Source organism: Limulus polyphemus, unplaced genomic scaffold, assembly GCF_000517525.1.
Source record: "Limulus polyphemus unplaced genomic scaffold, Limulus_polyphemus-2.1.2 Scaffold581, whole genome shotgun sequence".
NCBI classification, from domain to species: Eukaryota; Metazoa; Arthropoda; class Merostomata; order Xiphosura; family Limulidae; genus Limulus; species Limulus polyphemus.
Genome location: NW_013666191.1, coordinates 296,259 through 312,050, shown reverse-complemented (window position 1 = coordinate 312,050; position 15,792 = coordinate 296,259). Strand labels below are relative to the sequence as shown.

The 15,792-nt window shown below is 31.6% G+C and overlaps 1 protein-coding gene across 2 annotated transcripts in view; it reads left to right on the top strand.

The window, feature by feature from the left end:
- LOC106459251 (TGF-beta receptor type-1-like) overlaps positions 1-15,792 on the top strand; it is a 137,868-nt gene that overhangs the window by 105,330 nt on the left and 16,746 nt on the right. For both annotated transcript variants that reach the window (XM_022385710.1, XM_022385711.1), the window contains 3 exons: positions 3,146-3,382; positions 13,565-13,795; positions 14,251-14,418. In XM_022385710.1, coding sequence (XP_022241418.1) covers positions 3,146-3,382; positions 13,565-13,795; positions 14,251-14,418 — 636 coding nt within the window. The remainder of the gene's footprint in view (positions 1-3,145; positions 3,383-13,564; positions 13,796-14,250; positions 14,419-15,792) is intronic.

Sequence of the window (15,792 nt, the reverse complement as noted above, 5' to 3'; positions counted from 1 at the left end):
AATGTACAACGTTTCGACAAGGTTTTGTCATCATTTTTGCTGTTATGTTAAACTTATATTAAAGTTTTTCTTCATTACCCATTCAAGCCATCTCCAACCATTATATGTCTAGAATATGTTCATAAAGAAACAAGCATTTAATTTCCATCATTTCAACTTTTAATTCTGACCATCACTTAAGACAACAAAAAATGTAATTTAGTTTTTAGAATGGAGAAGTTTTTAATGTTGAACAAGCAGAGAGTGAATTTTAATCATTACTCTTTAAAGAAAAATTTCATAATTTAGTTGTTGTTTTAAACTTTCAACTTGTCCATTTGTGAGAATAAAACGAGTTTGTTTTTGCAAGTTAGTCTAACATCAGTATTTTTATTGCCAACAAGTTGGTCACATTTCCTTTCACTAATCCAATCTTTAAACTTCTTGTTAGTGTGATGATCAGATACCTGTGTGTTCTATATTCTGAAGTCTTGGAATACCACAAGTCCTTTTCCACATAGTAAAACTCTGTTGTTAAACAGTCAGAACTGTGATTTCAAACAACTAGATTATTAGGATAAATTAGTCAAATTATTAGTTTTTATATATATATCCTTTGTTTCAACCAGTCAGATGTTTATCATCAAACGTTATTTTGAAACATTATTCTCAATTTTATTTTAACAATTTTATATAAAAACCACAAAAAATTATAATGTTTCATAATTATTTGACTTTTATTGTTATGAGACAAAGCTATGTTCATGTAATTTATTCATGAATTTTTAACTCTTATCTATTTGAAAGTTCATATACAAACACAAACAAAGCCCATTCTCAGGCCTAATTTCAGGATAGTAATATGACCACTAGTTGGGCAGGAGATTTTCTTGTTGTAATTTCCATATTATTACAATATATTTCTTAATCTCGGTTTGAACTTGAGACATATTATACGCCTTATGATTCAAAGGCCTTGGGTTCATTTCCCATTCTCACTGAACTTACTTCCCTGTCTTTGTAGTGGCAAAGAGACTAAAGCTATTTACCACTGTCACTCACTTTGAACTACTCACAAGAGAGAAGGCAACTGTTTTGCAACACCTACCAACAACTTTTTTTTTTCTTCATGAACTGCTGACTAGAAGGAAAGCAACTGTCTGGTAGCTTCCACTGCCAACGTTTTTTTTTTTCTTGAACTTCTGACTAAAGGCAACTGCCTGGCATTACCCACCACCAAACCCTTTTTCTTATTTGTTTGTTTGTATACTTGTAGGCATCATGGTTCTAGGAGCACTGTATTAAGTGATTAATTTAACTTAATTTATTATTAGAGCCAATGATTAGCTAATAATACTAACCTCCCAACTCTAAATAGTAACTATTTAGCGTTTGCATGTATCTGAATGTTTATGAAATTACATAAAACAACAACACAAATTTTTAGTAAGTTTCTATCTATATATATGTATGAAAAAATGTATGTGAGACTTTGCAATTTAAAGGCTTAAATTCATCATGTTGTTATTTTTGTATAATGAAAGAATGAAAAAACTACAATATTATTTAAATCTCTATTAGCTAACTTTTTCGTGACAACCTGTAACAATGCATACCCTGCTGTGACTAAGTTTTTTGCTGTTTAGTCAGTATTATAGTTTGCACTTAATTGTAGCAGTTTTTGTTTATCATAAATGTATATACTTATTTTTTGCAGGGCAAACCTTTCATTAATTAATATAAAATTTCAGTATATCTGGGTCTAGTGAATTATGTTTGTGCCAAAAGTCATTCATGATCATGTTTGTGCAAAGTAACAAACAATTAATGATATTATAGTTAATTACATATTCAATTTTACTTTAAAGTTAGCTTTATCAATGGTATTGGTTATAGTATTTAAGATAGTTTTCAATATTATTATTATTATTACCAATGCAAATTATTTTGGTCACACATTCAAGTGGTTTGTCCATTTTAATAGTTATACATATAAATAGTTATACATGATCATGTTTGTACAAAGTAACAAACAATTAATGATATTAGTTAATTACATATTCCATTTTACTTTAAAGTTAGCTTTATTAATGGTATTGGTTATAGTATTTAAGATAATTTTCAATATTATTATTACCAATGCAAATTATTTTGGTCACACATTCAAGTGGTTTGTCCATTTTAATAGTTATACTTTTTTTTTTTTGCTGTCCCATTGGGATAGTAGTAAGTCTTCAGATTTACAATGCTAAAATCAGGGGTTTGATTCCCCTCGGTGGACACAGCAGATAGCCCAATGTGGCTTTGCTATAAGACAACGCACACACACTCTCGTTCTTTTTTTTTTTTACTCTAGTTTCAAGCTTGGCAGCATTGTTAGCATATTATATTGGGGATTTGAGGGTCTCAGGTTCAAGATGAAGTGTTACTAAGCCCACTTTTAAGATGTGGGTAAATAAAAAGAGTGATAATTTGATACTGCTGTTTGGTTAAGAGAAGCCAGTACAAGTGGTAGATGCTGCCATCTTGTTGCCTTCCATCTGGTTCATAATTCGTAATGAGGGACAACTATACAAGCTGTAGGGGGTCTTTGACTTGGCTGTTTAGCTCACTGTGTGCATAAGTTGTCATTCAGATGACCATACAAACAATCCTTATGCTCTACTTTTTATATTGAGAATGTTTAGAGCCATTAGCTTAAAAAAATGTAGTTCTTTGCTCTTTTTATTTCCATACATTTAGTTCATTATTTATTTTGGAATTAGTTGTGTGTGTTTTAGATTTTATATATTTCTTAGTTTTCTCTTTATTAAGAAACTTATTCAGAGCTAGATTCTAGCTCCAGAAACAACCCAATATTGTAAGTTGACCTTTTCCCCACATAAAATTATGTCAACATGAATGTTGCATTTGAAATTTCTGATCTTATTATTTCACTACTTGTTTTTTAGAGTGAGTCACTAATGTGTGCATAACATCTGTGGTCTCATTATCCAGTTAATAACCTTTTATTAGTATATAACTCCTGTTACTTTAGTTGACATGACAGCTTTAAATTAACATCTGCTGATCACCTGGACACATCCTAACAGACTGTACTGTTTGTTCTTCTCAGTTATTTTTTTTTCTAAAGTATTTCTATCTTTTTTTTTTTTTTCTCTTGTAGCAAGCACAGTGGAAACACAAAGTAAACAGTTGGGTACATTAGAGGTAGTTCTGGTTGTCACTTGTCCAATATGTCTGATCTGTATAATAGTACTGATTGTCATCTGGACCTGCCAGCAGCGGCAGAGATTTCATCTGTATCAACAACAATTGGAGTTGAATATGGATGCCCATGAACCTATGTTAGGGACCACCATTAAGGATTTGATTGAAATGACCACCTCAGGGTCAGGATCAGGTAGGGGTAAAATGTAACTTCTCTTGCTAGTCCTCAATAAGGTAATTTAATGTGCTAATTTAAATTAACTTGCTAAATCTCTGTCAGAATGTATAATTCATGGTACTCCAGCAGTGTATATTGCATAATTAACCATTAAAAGTGAGCTCTAGCAGAGTTAACATAACGAATTATTACAAATGAGTTGAAGTGAGTTATCTAAGAAAAATAGTCAATGTTTTCCCCATGTGTCTTAATCAACATATGTCATTTGAAGTTTTAGTCTTTCATTACACTATTTCTTTATTGTCAAGATTATCTACCATGTGTCAGTATTTTAATTTTTGTAAACAATTGCTAGCAATAGAAGTCTAATATTTTTGTCTTTATTTTTTGTATTGTGTTAGTTTCAGGCAGTATCATTTTGATGAGTGCCGTTGTGCATACACTTGAGTTATTTTTTTGTTATGTGTGTCCATAGTTTTGAAAAGAAAGCACCAGCTGTCTAACAAATGTTAAGATATTTGAACTCGACACCAAGTCATAGAAAAAGGGCACAAGAATATAGATAGAATTCCCATGGTTCTGGAAATCATTGAAAAGTTTTTAAATTTTTGAATATCATTTACAGGCCTGGAAATTTTATGGAAAATTCTGAAAGGTTTTGGAAAAGTTTTAAAATTTAGACAACAATCTGACCCAAAAATATTAATGAAATTTAAAGATAAGTGAACAGTTTGAAAACATCAGGTATCATTTGAGTGGACTGTTTTGCCATGTATGTACATGCACATTATCATCTGACATGCTACACAGGTCCAAGAGCATGATTACCATATTTTAGCTGATCTGTTGATACCATGACTTACCTGGGTAAGTTGCTGTTTTTTTCTAAATACTTTATTAAACATTGCAAGTTTGGTTATAAGATAATAAAAAATGCTAATTTATATTATAAGTTTACAATTTTGCATAATATATTATACCATATAGGTCTTTTAGGAACATATGCATTGGCTAGATCTTAATTCATTCATACAAAATTAGACACTAACATGACTAACATTAGAATCTAGTATCTTAAATGTTAGTATCTAGGCCTAATGTATTAACTAGATCTGGATTTACATTATGACATAGTAAAAATTGTTAAATTGATAAGACTATAGACACCTAATTGAAACTGTACAGATAGATATAGGGCTAACATTAAGTGCTAAAGGCCTAATTGACTAATATTAATGCATGACATAAGAAGCAAATCAAGTTATACTTGTAGCAGATAAATCTAATTGATCTAACTATAGACCTAACGTTAGATATAGTTTTCCAAAGATTAAACAGAAAGCGTGTTCATTATTATATCTAGGGGTCTATTAGTGCCACTGATTTTCAATGAAATCAGCCAATTTTCCTATAGACTATCTTATGACTATAGGCATATGTATAAATAAAAAGTGAAGAGAGTTAACTTGGAATTGAAGTCTTCACTCAGTTGTATTTGCAGGATTCAGATGTAGGTCTAATAATAGACTGTACCTTTTTCATTAAACCTTTATCTAACACTTCTCACATGTGTATATCAGTATTTGTTAACCCTAAGCGTAGATCTAATTTGTGCTGTTACCGCTTGTTGTACTTCTATTTACTTATGCCAGTTATAGAAAGAAAGTGATAAATCTGCAGCCAGCATCTGTTGAAGTAACATAATACATTATAAATCACACCAATAAATTTTTCATTTAATCTTTTATTAGAGCTACAGCATAAGTAAAATCATTGATAAATTTGTGAGCTGTGTAAAATATACCAGCTTCTTTGTTTATTTCCAAAACAGGTTTTTGCACACCAGAACATGCATGGTACACATGTCATGTTATATAGACAGCAACTTTGTATATATATTTGCTTGTGTTTGCATTGCTGCATTAAGACCTGGGATTAGTGAAAAAGTTTCCAAAATAATGCAAGGCCTAACAATGTATTGGACATCCAGTGCTGCCAAACCAAACATGGTCTATCATGTATGGCATCAGTTTAAAGGCCATTTTATTTTTGCTAGGCCTAGATCTATTTGTAGCAAGGAATTCTCTGAAACTGTAGGAATCCTACTAAAACAGACTTCACATTCAAAACAATAATTGCAAAATTATAATGTGTATATATTATAATACCAGTAAAGTTGCTTAATGAATAAATAGCAATACATAATAAAATAAATCTCAGTAGAAGTCTTAGGATAAGTATTGTATAATAAATTCTACCAGGTTTAAAAAATTAGCAGCATTACCTATTAATTTAATACATTTATGTATAATATAATATTGAAAGACCAATGTAACATAATCAAATGAACATTGTTTGTATTGTGAACTTAATTTTTATTTCCATCCCCCTACAGGTTTGAAAAAAGCCAGGCCAGTATAGTTTTATAACAAGCTGGTTTTCAAATAAAAACTACTAGAAATGGTTAGAAAAGCAAAATGTGAACCGTGTCAAAGTTCAAGAGAAGCAGTTTTGTTCAATTATATGACAAACAAAAAACATGCAGAAAACCATGAAAAGATTGAAAGCAATATCAAGCAACAATACTACTATCTGCACCTTCTTCAAACTACCTGAACAGAAACTGCTTATCTTAAAAAAACAACAAAAAACAGTCTACCATCAGTTCAACATCCAGCATCCAGTCATTTGTTTTTTTTACTGATGTTTTAAGATTAGAAGTTTTATGGTGTTTGAGAACTATTGACTGCCATTCAAATGAAAGGACCACAGAACTTTTCAAAGAGTATGTTCCCTGACCATGAAATTGCCCAAATATTTTCATGTGGGGAATACAAAACATCATACTTAGCCATACATGGATTAGATCCATATTTCACTTCCATACTGAAGCAAAAAATTCAGAATTTTGATGAGAGCTTTAACAAGCCCTCGAGATGAAACAATGTGACGTTAATGCTCACCTTTTGGATGAAAAAACTGTCTACACAAGATAAATCAAATCAGAGTTCTTAGGAAGATTTATTGCCACTTATCTATTTAACCAGCTGTTTCCTGTTGCCACAGACCTCGGTTCTAAGATCTTATTGCAAATATCCATGAATGGCCTCATTGTTAATTGAAAATTACATGAAATGTTATCAACTGAAGCTAGTAAACTCAATCAAAAAGACACCTGTTGCAAATTGGATCTTGTAGTTTACCCATAATTCAAAATTCTAGAAATTTGAAGAAATTATAGCAAATTTCTACTTTTTTTTTTCAAAGATTCTCCAGCATGATCTGATGACTTCAAAAGTGAGATTGGATGCTTGGACCTTCTACCAAAGTTTTTGTAAACACCAATGGCTGGAGAACATCTATGTTGTGCAAATGTGCTTGTTGTTGCTATCTCATCTTAAAACGTGTGGATGTGCAAAAAAATGTACCAAATTAAAACTCGTGTGACAGTATTGATGAAGTTATTAGTTCCCTTCTCTTCATCCCCAAAGCACAGTTTCTTCTCTTAGTTGCTAGAAAAATTGAACCTTTTCTCAAAGAATTCCAGGAAGATAAATCAATATTGCCTTTTATGGTTGCAGATCTCTATGATCTTGTCAGGGGATTGTTGGAAAAATTTGTCACTTCAGAACAACTGGAAAACAGAGCTGGACCAATACACGATGCAAACCTGGATTTGACAGACAAAAAGATTTTAAAGGAACCTTTCAAATTGATGCTGGTTTTATTACAAAGAAAGTCCTTAATGATTTAAAGAAGGCTTCAAAAATTTGTGATAAAGGCTTTGCTTTAGACTTGAATGCAGGCAGTTCCTCAAAGCTGTTGTTATGAAAATTACTCAGAAGTTCCCCTTAACTTATAACTTAGTTAGGAAAATGAGCTACTTGAATCTGAAAGTAATGTTGTTAAATGCATCATCCAGTGTTCTTATATTTCATCTTGTCTAAAATGTCTGTTAAATGCAAGCAAAGTTGAAGAAAGGGACTGTGACAGTATTCTCAGGCAGTACAAATAATTTCACATTTTTCATGACATTCAAGAGCTTATATGTGTCAGAAAGAGCAAAACAGACTGGATACTTTATACTTCTATCTCCTGTCAAACAAGAAACAATTCCAGATGATTTGAAGAGTTAGCAAAACTCTTCTTTCTGTGTCTCATGGACAGGCCAGTGTCAAAAGGTGCTTTTATTTAAACAAAAACTATTGCAGAAAACTAAAAATGCCTGTCCCTTTTTAATTGACCACATTAGACATGCTGGGGGTGTCCTGAATGTACTTAGAAGAGAAGTTCAGAAAGCAAAAGCCATAGAAAGGTGGAAAAAAAAAATTTGAAGAAACTGAATTGGAATATCTCAAACATAAGAAGACAAGACTTGAACCTGACATTAAGTAGCTCCTTTCATCTGCATTCGCTGATGAAAACTTTGAGAAAGCTGGAAAGGAAAGAAACTTCATCCTCCTCACAGTGGTCAATTCCTGGAGGAAAGCTGTGAGAGAGAGAAGGAAGAATCTTTGAAGTTTTCTTTGCTCAATAAATGGATAAACATCAAATGGAAAGATGTGTTCATATGTTTTAAATAAATAAAAAGCTGACTTACAGGTAAAAATAAACTTGCATAGATGCTAGTTGTGTTTCTTCTGGTGTGTTTTAGAAAATTAACAAACATTTCTTTAGAAAAAGCTGCTACTGTCTGAATGAAGAAAACTTGCCCAAAACAGATGTTTCATTTTTGATTGTAACAGTAGATATTGTACCAATATTTTATTGTTGCTGGATTATGTTACAAGGTATTCTGAGATTACAATTGAACTGAGCATTCTACACTGAAATAAAAAGCTTTCCTGTGACACTGATATAAATGTTCTACAGAGGATGGATACCACAGAAAATGTTAACAGGTCAATGAACACAGTGTATATCTGATATAATGAAAGGTGTCAACACACTGCTTTCTATCTACAGCTATCTAAGTGTTTTGCTGTTTGCACTTATCCCCTGAACTCTTCTGTAACAAAAGTACTCATGAGAATTTTTCAGGGTTTTGGTTATACTGCTTCAGAAAATAGAGATATTCAGTATGTTCCTGATTTGAAGAAAATACTTCAAACACACTATGTAATGGCACAGATTCATCAATACAACAATGAAGACAGATACAAGATAAACTTTATCAAGTACACAGTGCTATGAACATGAAATTGTAGAGTTGAACCTTTAGTTCTAATTCATGTCAATGACCATAAGCTGTTAATGTGATGGAGGGGGTCATTTCAAGTGTTCAAGGAAGTTGAGATTTAAGACTGTGTAGTAAAATTAGTAGAGAAGAAACATACCTTTGGCATCAAAATACAGACATGCTTTTACTAGAATAGAAATCTTGTTACCATAGAGAAAGGCTGATACAAATAGAAATGTTTGTCCTGCAGTATTTACAGAAGAGAATATGGTATCAAGATAACTTTGAGCAAAATAAGGACCTCAAGATAAGAAGTTTAGATCAACTCTGAGCAAAGATCACAAAGTAAACTAAGTGAAATGATGTGTGTGTGTCAGTTTTCAAATATGTTCACTAATCATCTTTGGTGGTGTCATATAATTCGGGTGACAACAGCCTGACAAGGCCTGTCCTAATTCATCTGCCATACATACAGCCATTACTGTAATGATGCAATCTACAGCAAAGATAAGTATTACTATGTCTTTAAAATCATAATCCTCCACAATGTTCATGGTATTATGCACCATAGAACATGCATCTGTTCAATAGTTGTTTGATGCAGAACTAATGCCAAAGCAGAATTTGTTTTCTATTGTATCAAAAAAGAGCAGATACATTTTGAAACATTTATAGAATTAAATGATACTTACAGCAAGGAATTGTTTTGATTTAATTCAAGGTTGTCATTTTGGCTAGCATCTGTACAATTATCCTTCAGTATCCTTGGAAAATATTCAAGTGGTATCGATTGATGTATAAATATATGCAGTCAGCTAAGAAAACACCTATGACATAATGAAATTGGATAATTTAATTCTGTAATTTGACAAGATTAATGAATAAAATGTAGGCCATTATACAAACAAATCATTCCGAAACAAAATAAACAAAGAATAATTATTTTATTCCCCATTTTACTGAAATTTTGATTTAACAGTAAAAGGCGAGAGTATGAAAAGATTATTTCAAGACGTTTTTGTGAAACTCAGTATTTTCTATTGTTCAATAAACTTTATCTTAGATTTGCCTGTCTGGGCTATAGAGAAATTTGAGCAATATGGTTATGGAAAGTAGAATATTCTTATAAAGATACCTAATGTACAAATTGCTTTAACAGGACAGTTGAGTTAAAGAAAAGCATTGGTCATGGTGTGATAGTTATAACATTTGAGTATTCAAGGCATTAATGAAGAAAAAACAAAAGCTCAGTATTGTAACATTTTTTTAATATAATGTTTTGTTGTTTTTTTTCAATATAACTCTTTTTAAGCATGCTTATGAAAAGTTGACTTATTCCTCATAACATGCATCCAAGGTTTCATATGAGACAAAATATTAAAGTAGAGGAGATCTGGGAAAAACAGTGGCAGGACTGCATACAGAGAAAGAAAAAAAATACAAAAGTCAAAAGCAACAAAATAATAAAGTAGAGGGAGATCAGGGAAGAATATAGAAAAGAAGGCACAGGGGGAGATTTTTTAAGAAATTACTTTGTGGAATGTCTAGAACTGTTTGCTGATCCAGTATTCCATAAAATAGGATCTTGTGTAATTCTGGCCTACCCTAAATATGTACACATTTGCTACATTACTTTGTGCACTCTATGATTCAGTCATTTAATGAAAGCAATATGTTAAATCTACTGAAAATATTTTTTGAAAGAATCATGATGGTTTATAAGGTTTATCAGTTTCTGTTCTTTGGTTAATGGTTGTGATTTAAACTACCCTCATTGGACATTGTTACATCATGAGCTTTACTTCAAACTAAGGATATTGGACTTTAGGGGTATCATAGTACTATTTCTGTTAAAAGGAAGGTTAATATTTCTAATAATAAACTATTCTTAATGCCTAAAGGGTTGATATTCTAATATTAAAATTTTCTACAACCATCTAAAGAACAAGAGATGAAATTAGAGTTTATTTGAAGGAGCTTCATTTATTCACTAATGTTTTTAGTGAAACCTTTTCTTGTGTTTTAGTTATTATACCAAAGCTTCGATAGAGTCAAGCATTTGGATTTAATGAAAATGGTGGAAGAACTGAACATTGATGGTGAAGACTTGAGAATTTTAAGAAAACTCTACTGGGACCAAACTGCAACAGTGAAGATAGAAAATGAATAAAATACTTTCATCAAAATTAAGATAGGAATGAGACAAGGCTTTGTCTTTTCACCTGACTTGTTCAACTAGTACAGTGAAAAAATCTTGAGGTAGATTGAGAATTTATCAGGGCTGATCATTGGCAGAAAAAAACATGAACAAATTGTATTATACTGGTGACATAATTTTAGTAACTGATTCAGAAGAGAAGCTACTAAAACTTTTATATAAAGTTGTTATTGAAAGTGAGAAGAGGGGTTTAAGTATTAACTGTAGGAAAACAGAATGCATGGTAATTACAAAGAAGAAAATCATTCCTGTAAACATTATCAAAGTAATAAGGAACATATAAGGCAGATCAATAAATTAAACTACCTGGGAAGCTGGATAACATCAGTTGGAAGTGTGATCATGAAATAAAACAGAGAATAGGGATGGCAAACGACGCATTTCTGAAAATCCATTTGCAAGACATAGTTCTGATTGGTTGATGGACAACATTATGGGAAGTCCTTCCAATTATTCCTCAGTTGGTGCAATGCCAAACTCTTCTATGTTGCTTGATTTATTTATGGTTTGATATATGTGGTATCAAAGAAGCTGTCAAAGGCTTTCTGCAGTATTTAGATCATGAACTATAGCTGGAGAATGCATACATTCCAGTTGATCATTTAGTTAGTTCAGAAGGTTTTTAGATTTGATTTGGCTTAAACTCCTACATTTGAAACTTTCTTCTCCATATTCTTTATATACAGTGTTAAAAAAATAGTTTTTTCATCACTTAGTTAAAGCAATTATGAAAAAAGATTCTGAGTGAACTTTTCATGTAAACTAGACCCCAAAGTGAAATCATTAAAATTTATAAAAACTCGTGTTTTTGTTCCCATCAGTTATTTCTTTTTTTTTGCTCAAAATAGGCCAAAAACCTTTAAATTTGAAAGTAATATTTTCACTAATGTATTCTTGATGTTGCCATAATTATCCAATACAGATGAGTGCAAATATAATATTTTTCAGAGTTTTTTTATGTATTCATTATCTGAATTTGCATGGTAAAATCTGCCATCACACACAAAATAATGAATTTTCTCATTGAAATTTTACAGCTAGTTATAAAAATTTACCTTTATTATTTGTCAAGTATAAATTATTTATATATATATTTAACTCCATATCTTGGATTGTGAAACCACAATTTGTTCTATATCTTTAGAAAAAGGGTGCTTTAAATATTCTGTTTTTGCAGTGGCCTATTGGGAGGCATGGCAAACACTCTTCTGCATTAATAACTTACCTTTTGAAATTTAGTCAGCTACATTCACACTACATGTTACATAGCATTTTGGAGCACATTATTTAATCAACATTACAGTTAAATGAGTTAATGAAGATGCATCATACTGACATCAGTGACTGATGAAATAAATTGCAAGTGGTAGTAAACTTTTTTAAACGTTAATTTTGTTGAATTAAAATTATCAGATTTATTGAATACTGTATTTCAAAAGTAGTTATCATAGAAGTTGATGTTGTAGAAGTATAATAAACAAACATTTTCTTGCTGAGATGGTGTTATCATAGATATCGTTAGAGAGCTATATCCAAAATATTTTTATTTGGAATTTTTCACAAAGAACTAAGTATTTTAAGATAAGAAGTGCCCATAACCAGTGGGATTTGGTAACGAACCTATAAGGAGTTGTTAAAAAAGGGGTTTCTCTATGTGAATCGATTAAGGTGAACGAGTAAAGTCTGTAAGTGCAATAGATGGATCTCATAAACTCCATAACACATTACATATGGGTATTGGAAAGGAACCTCACATACCAGAACAGAGTCCTATATATTAATCAAATGCTATGCTTTTTTTTGAAGAGAATTCAAAGAAAATATTAAAAAAAAACATTATAGGACTTTCATTCAGTTTTGACACAGGTATGTGTGGTAGCAGATTGTACTCATTAGTCACAATGAAGTATTGCATGATATAAAACAGGAATAACTGTGACAGAAAAGCTGCCATGTGCATTTTCCACATCATCTACAGGATATTGTGGTATTAACCTTGATATTGATACAGGTATCTAAACTCTTTCTTGCATTCAGCTTCAATCCTTTTTGGTGTGATTTATCTCATCCACTCACAATCTGTAATAATAGTTGGGCCATGTAATATGGTAAGCCTTCTGATCATAATTGGGAGCCATTTCTAGAAGCTGCATTATTTTGCATACTCTGCTGCCATTGCATGTGACAATTTACACACAATTTTCACTGTGTTCTTGATTAAGTTAAACACTTCTTGAATTTCTGCAATGAGGCCTTAATGATTTAAGCCTATTAATTTGCTACTTTATTTCCTGCAGTTGCATCCTTCCAAGGGCTATTGTATAGATACACTTCCTTATATTCATCCCTAAAGACATGGATTGAGTGATAAGCTTATATTTGTTGAAAGATATTATTGTACTTTTCAAAAATGTTGTGTTACAAAGTAGATACTTTCTTTGTATTATCTGCATGTGATACTCCCATGTCTCGCCTGTTGTCTAACATAGAATGTATGAATTTCACATGGATCCCTTGTCTCCTTTATAGTGTATTGTGGGATAATTTTGTCATAATTTATTTAACTACATTAGATATATTTAGACTAACACTTTTTACTAGAGCATTAAGACCTGTTTGTGTATATTACAGACAAATTTTGTCTATTTAGCAAAAATTTGTAAACTGTAATTTTTTACAGTGTCTTAAAATACTGGTAGATCAATCTTTACAAGGTTACCCCTGCTTCTTTTATAAAATATTATAAAGTTTTTATGATGGAATAAATGTTAAAGTAATTCTAATATGTTATTTGTGACAGGGGTACCATTGCTTGTTCAGCGAAGCATTGCTCGTCAGATCCAACTTATGGACGTGGTGGGTAAAGGCCAGTATGGGGAAGTGTGGAGGGGAAGATGGCGAAGTGAGCCTGTAGCTGTTAAAATTTTTTCCTCTAGGGATGAGAAGTCATGGTTCAGAGAAGTTGAGATATACCAGACTGTAATGCTTCGCCATGAAAGTATTCTTGGTTTTATTGCAGCTGATAACAAAGGTAGCAAAACATGTCTTTACTTATACAGAAAGTTTCAGAACCTTATATGTGCATTAGATTCAGTACATCATAAAAGTAGTGAAGTTATAACTACTCTCAGTTGACGATATACGTTAAACAATTATGTTTATCCAAATATATTGAGGCTTACTTGAGATAATATGTTAAATTATTTTTATTGTAAGCTTTAACCTTGAGTAGACACAACTATAATTTATATAAGTAGCTAACAGAAGTCAGAAATTAAATTTTAAGGGTGTAAAAGAATCATAGACCATTATTTTGACTGACTGGTAAGTTATGATGTAATTGCACTTGTCTTATTAAAAAATTTTAATTTAAAGCTGAAGTTTAGATTTCAAATCAGTACTCTATCATTTTAAAATTGTATGTTCTAATAGTATCTATAACTTTACTAAAGAATACCCATCTCATCAACTTATTTCTCTACATAGACAATGGAACATGGACTCAACTGTGGCTAGTCACTGATTACCACGAGAATGGATCTTTATTTGACTACCTGAACAAAACAACTGTTGATATAGCTACTATGTGTAAAATGGCTTACTCTATAATTAATGGACTAGCACATCTTCACATGGAGATATTTGGAACACAAGGTAACAGCTAAAATAATAGGGCTACAAAGTATAAGTTTAAAGGTTATTTGAAAGATAGTTGGGACGTATAATAAAGTTAGGTATTAATTTTAGGTATAGTGAGAGATCTCCCAGGTACATAATAAGTTTTTATGCTACTTCAACAATCTTTGGGGCAGATAATAGGTTTAAAGGTTAATCTGCAGATAATTGAAACACAGTGGTTTTTTTAAGGTTAACTGGAAAATGTTTAATATGACTGAAGTTAGAGATGAACTGAGTGAAAAAGTTTGAATTCATGTAAAATTTTGGGATATTTGAAATGTAAAATAGGTGTGGAGGTCAAGTGGTGGACCTTCAGGAGGTAATTTGAAAACATAATATTTGGAATCTTAAAGAAAGCAAATATGGTATAAGAAACCTTGGATGATACAGAAAATGACATCTAGGAGATGTCTGGGGCATTGCAAACTTAAAGATTAGTGGAGAAATGTATGAGAATAACCAAGGTCAAAAGTTGTCTGAGAACCATTTTAAATACAATGAAGTTTGGAAGGTTGCCGAAATATTTTTATTATATAAAGCTTGAGGTGTACTGAGATATGTTACGACAGCGCTAGTAACACGTCATATTCTCGAAGATTCATGAAGTCTCGAGCTTTTACTAGATATTCGGTATTCTTGTACATATAAGACTGTCAAGACGTGACGGCAACAATGTGTAATAGAACTATGGACAGAGAGAGACAAATTGTTGAGTGAGCACGTGAGACATTCGTTGTGAATTATAGCATTTGTTATAGCGCGACTGTGGAAATTAAGTGTATTGCAAAGTTGTATTCAGAAAGAATAAACCAGTTTTATTTAAGAAAGGACTTGTGTCGCTAAAGTTTCATTGGAAAGAAATTATACGGGAAGTTAACTAACGACCAGAGATGTAACAGATATTTTTGAGGCATATGCTTAGAGGTAGTAAGTAGGAGTTCTACGGGACACAAGAAAGCTTTGAAGTTGATTGGGAATGTTTGGCACATAAAGAATTTTCAAGGAAACTGGAAAAAATATTCAAAGCTTAGGTTTATCTTGGAACTATTTAGAATATGCTGAACCTTGGAGATTAATTAGGAAATTTATGGAACTTACATTCATCAGATATCACACTAGCCTTTAAAAAAATTTTCTTTATCACATGCTTTCTAAAAAAGTGTTTTTTGAACTGTAATGCCAACTTTTTTATATATTGTATCAAAATAATTCATTTCTAATGTAACAAGTATTTCAGATTAACTAAGTTAACAAGCAAACAGCAATGCATCACTTATAGTGCCTAATGTCTAACACCTGAACATTATGTAGAAGCCCGGTGGTACATGACGATGGCTATTTCTAAAAGTC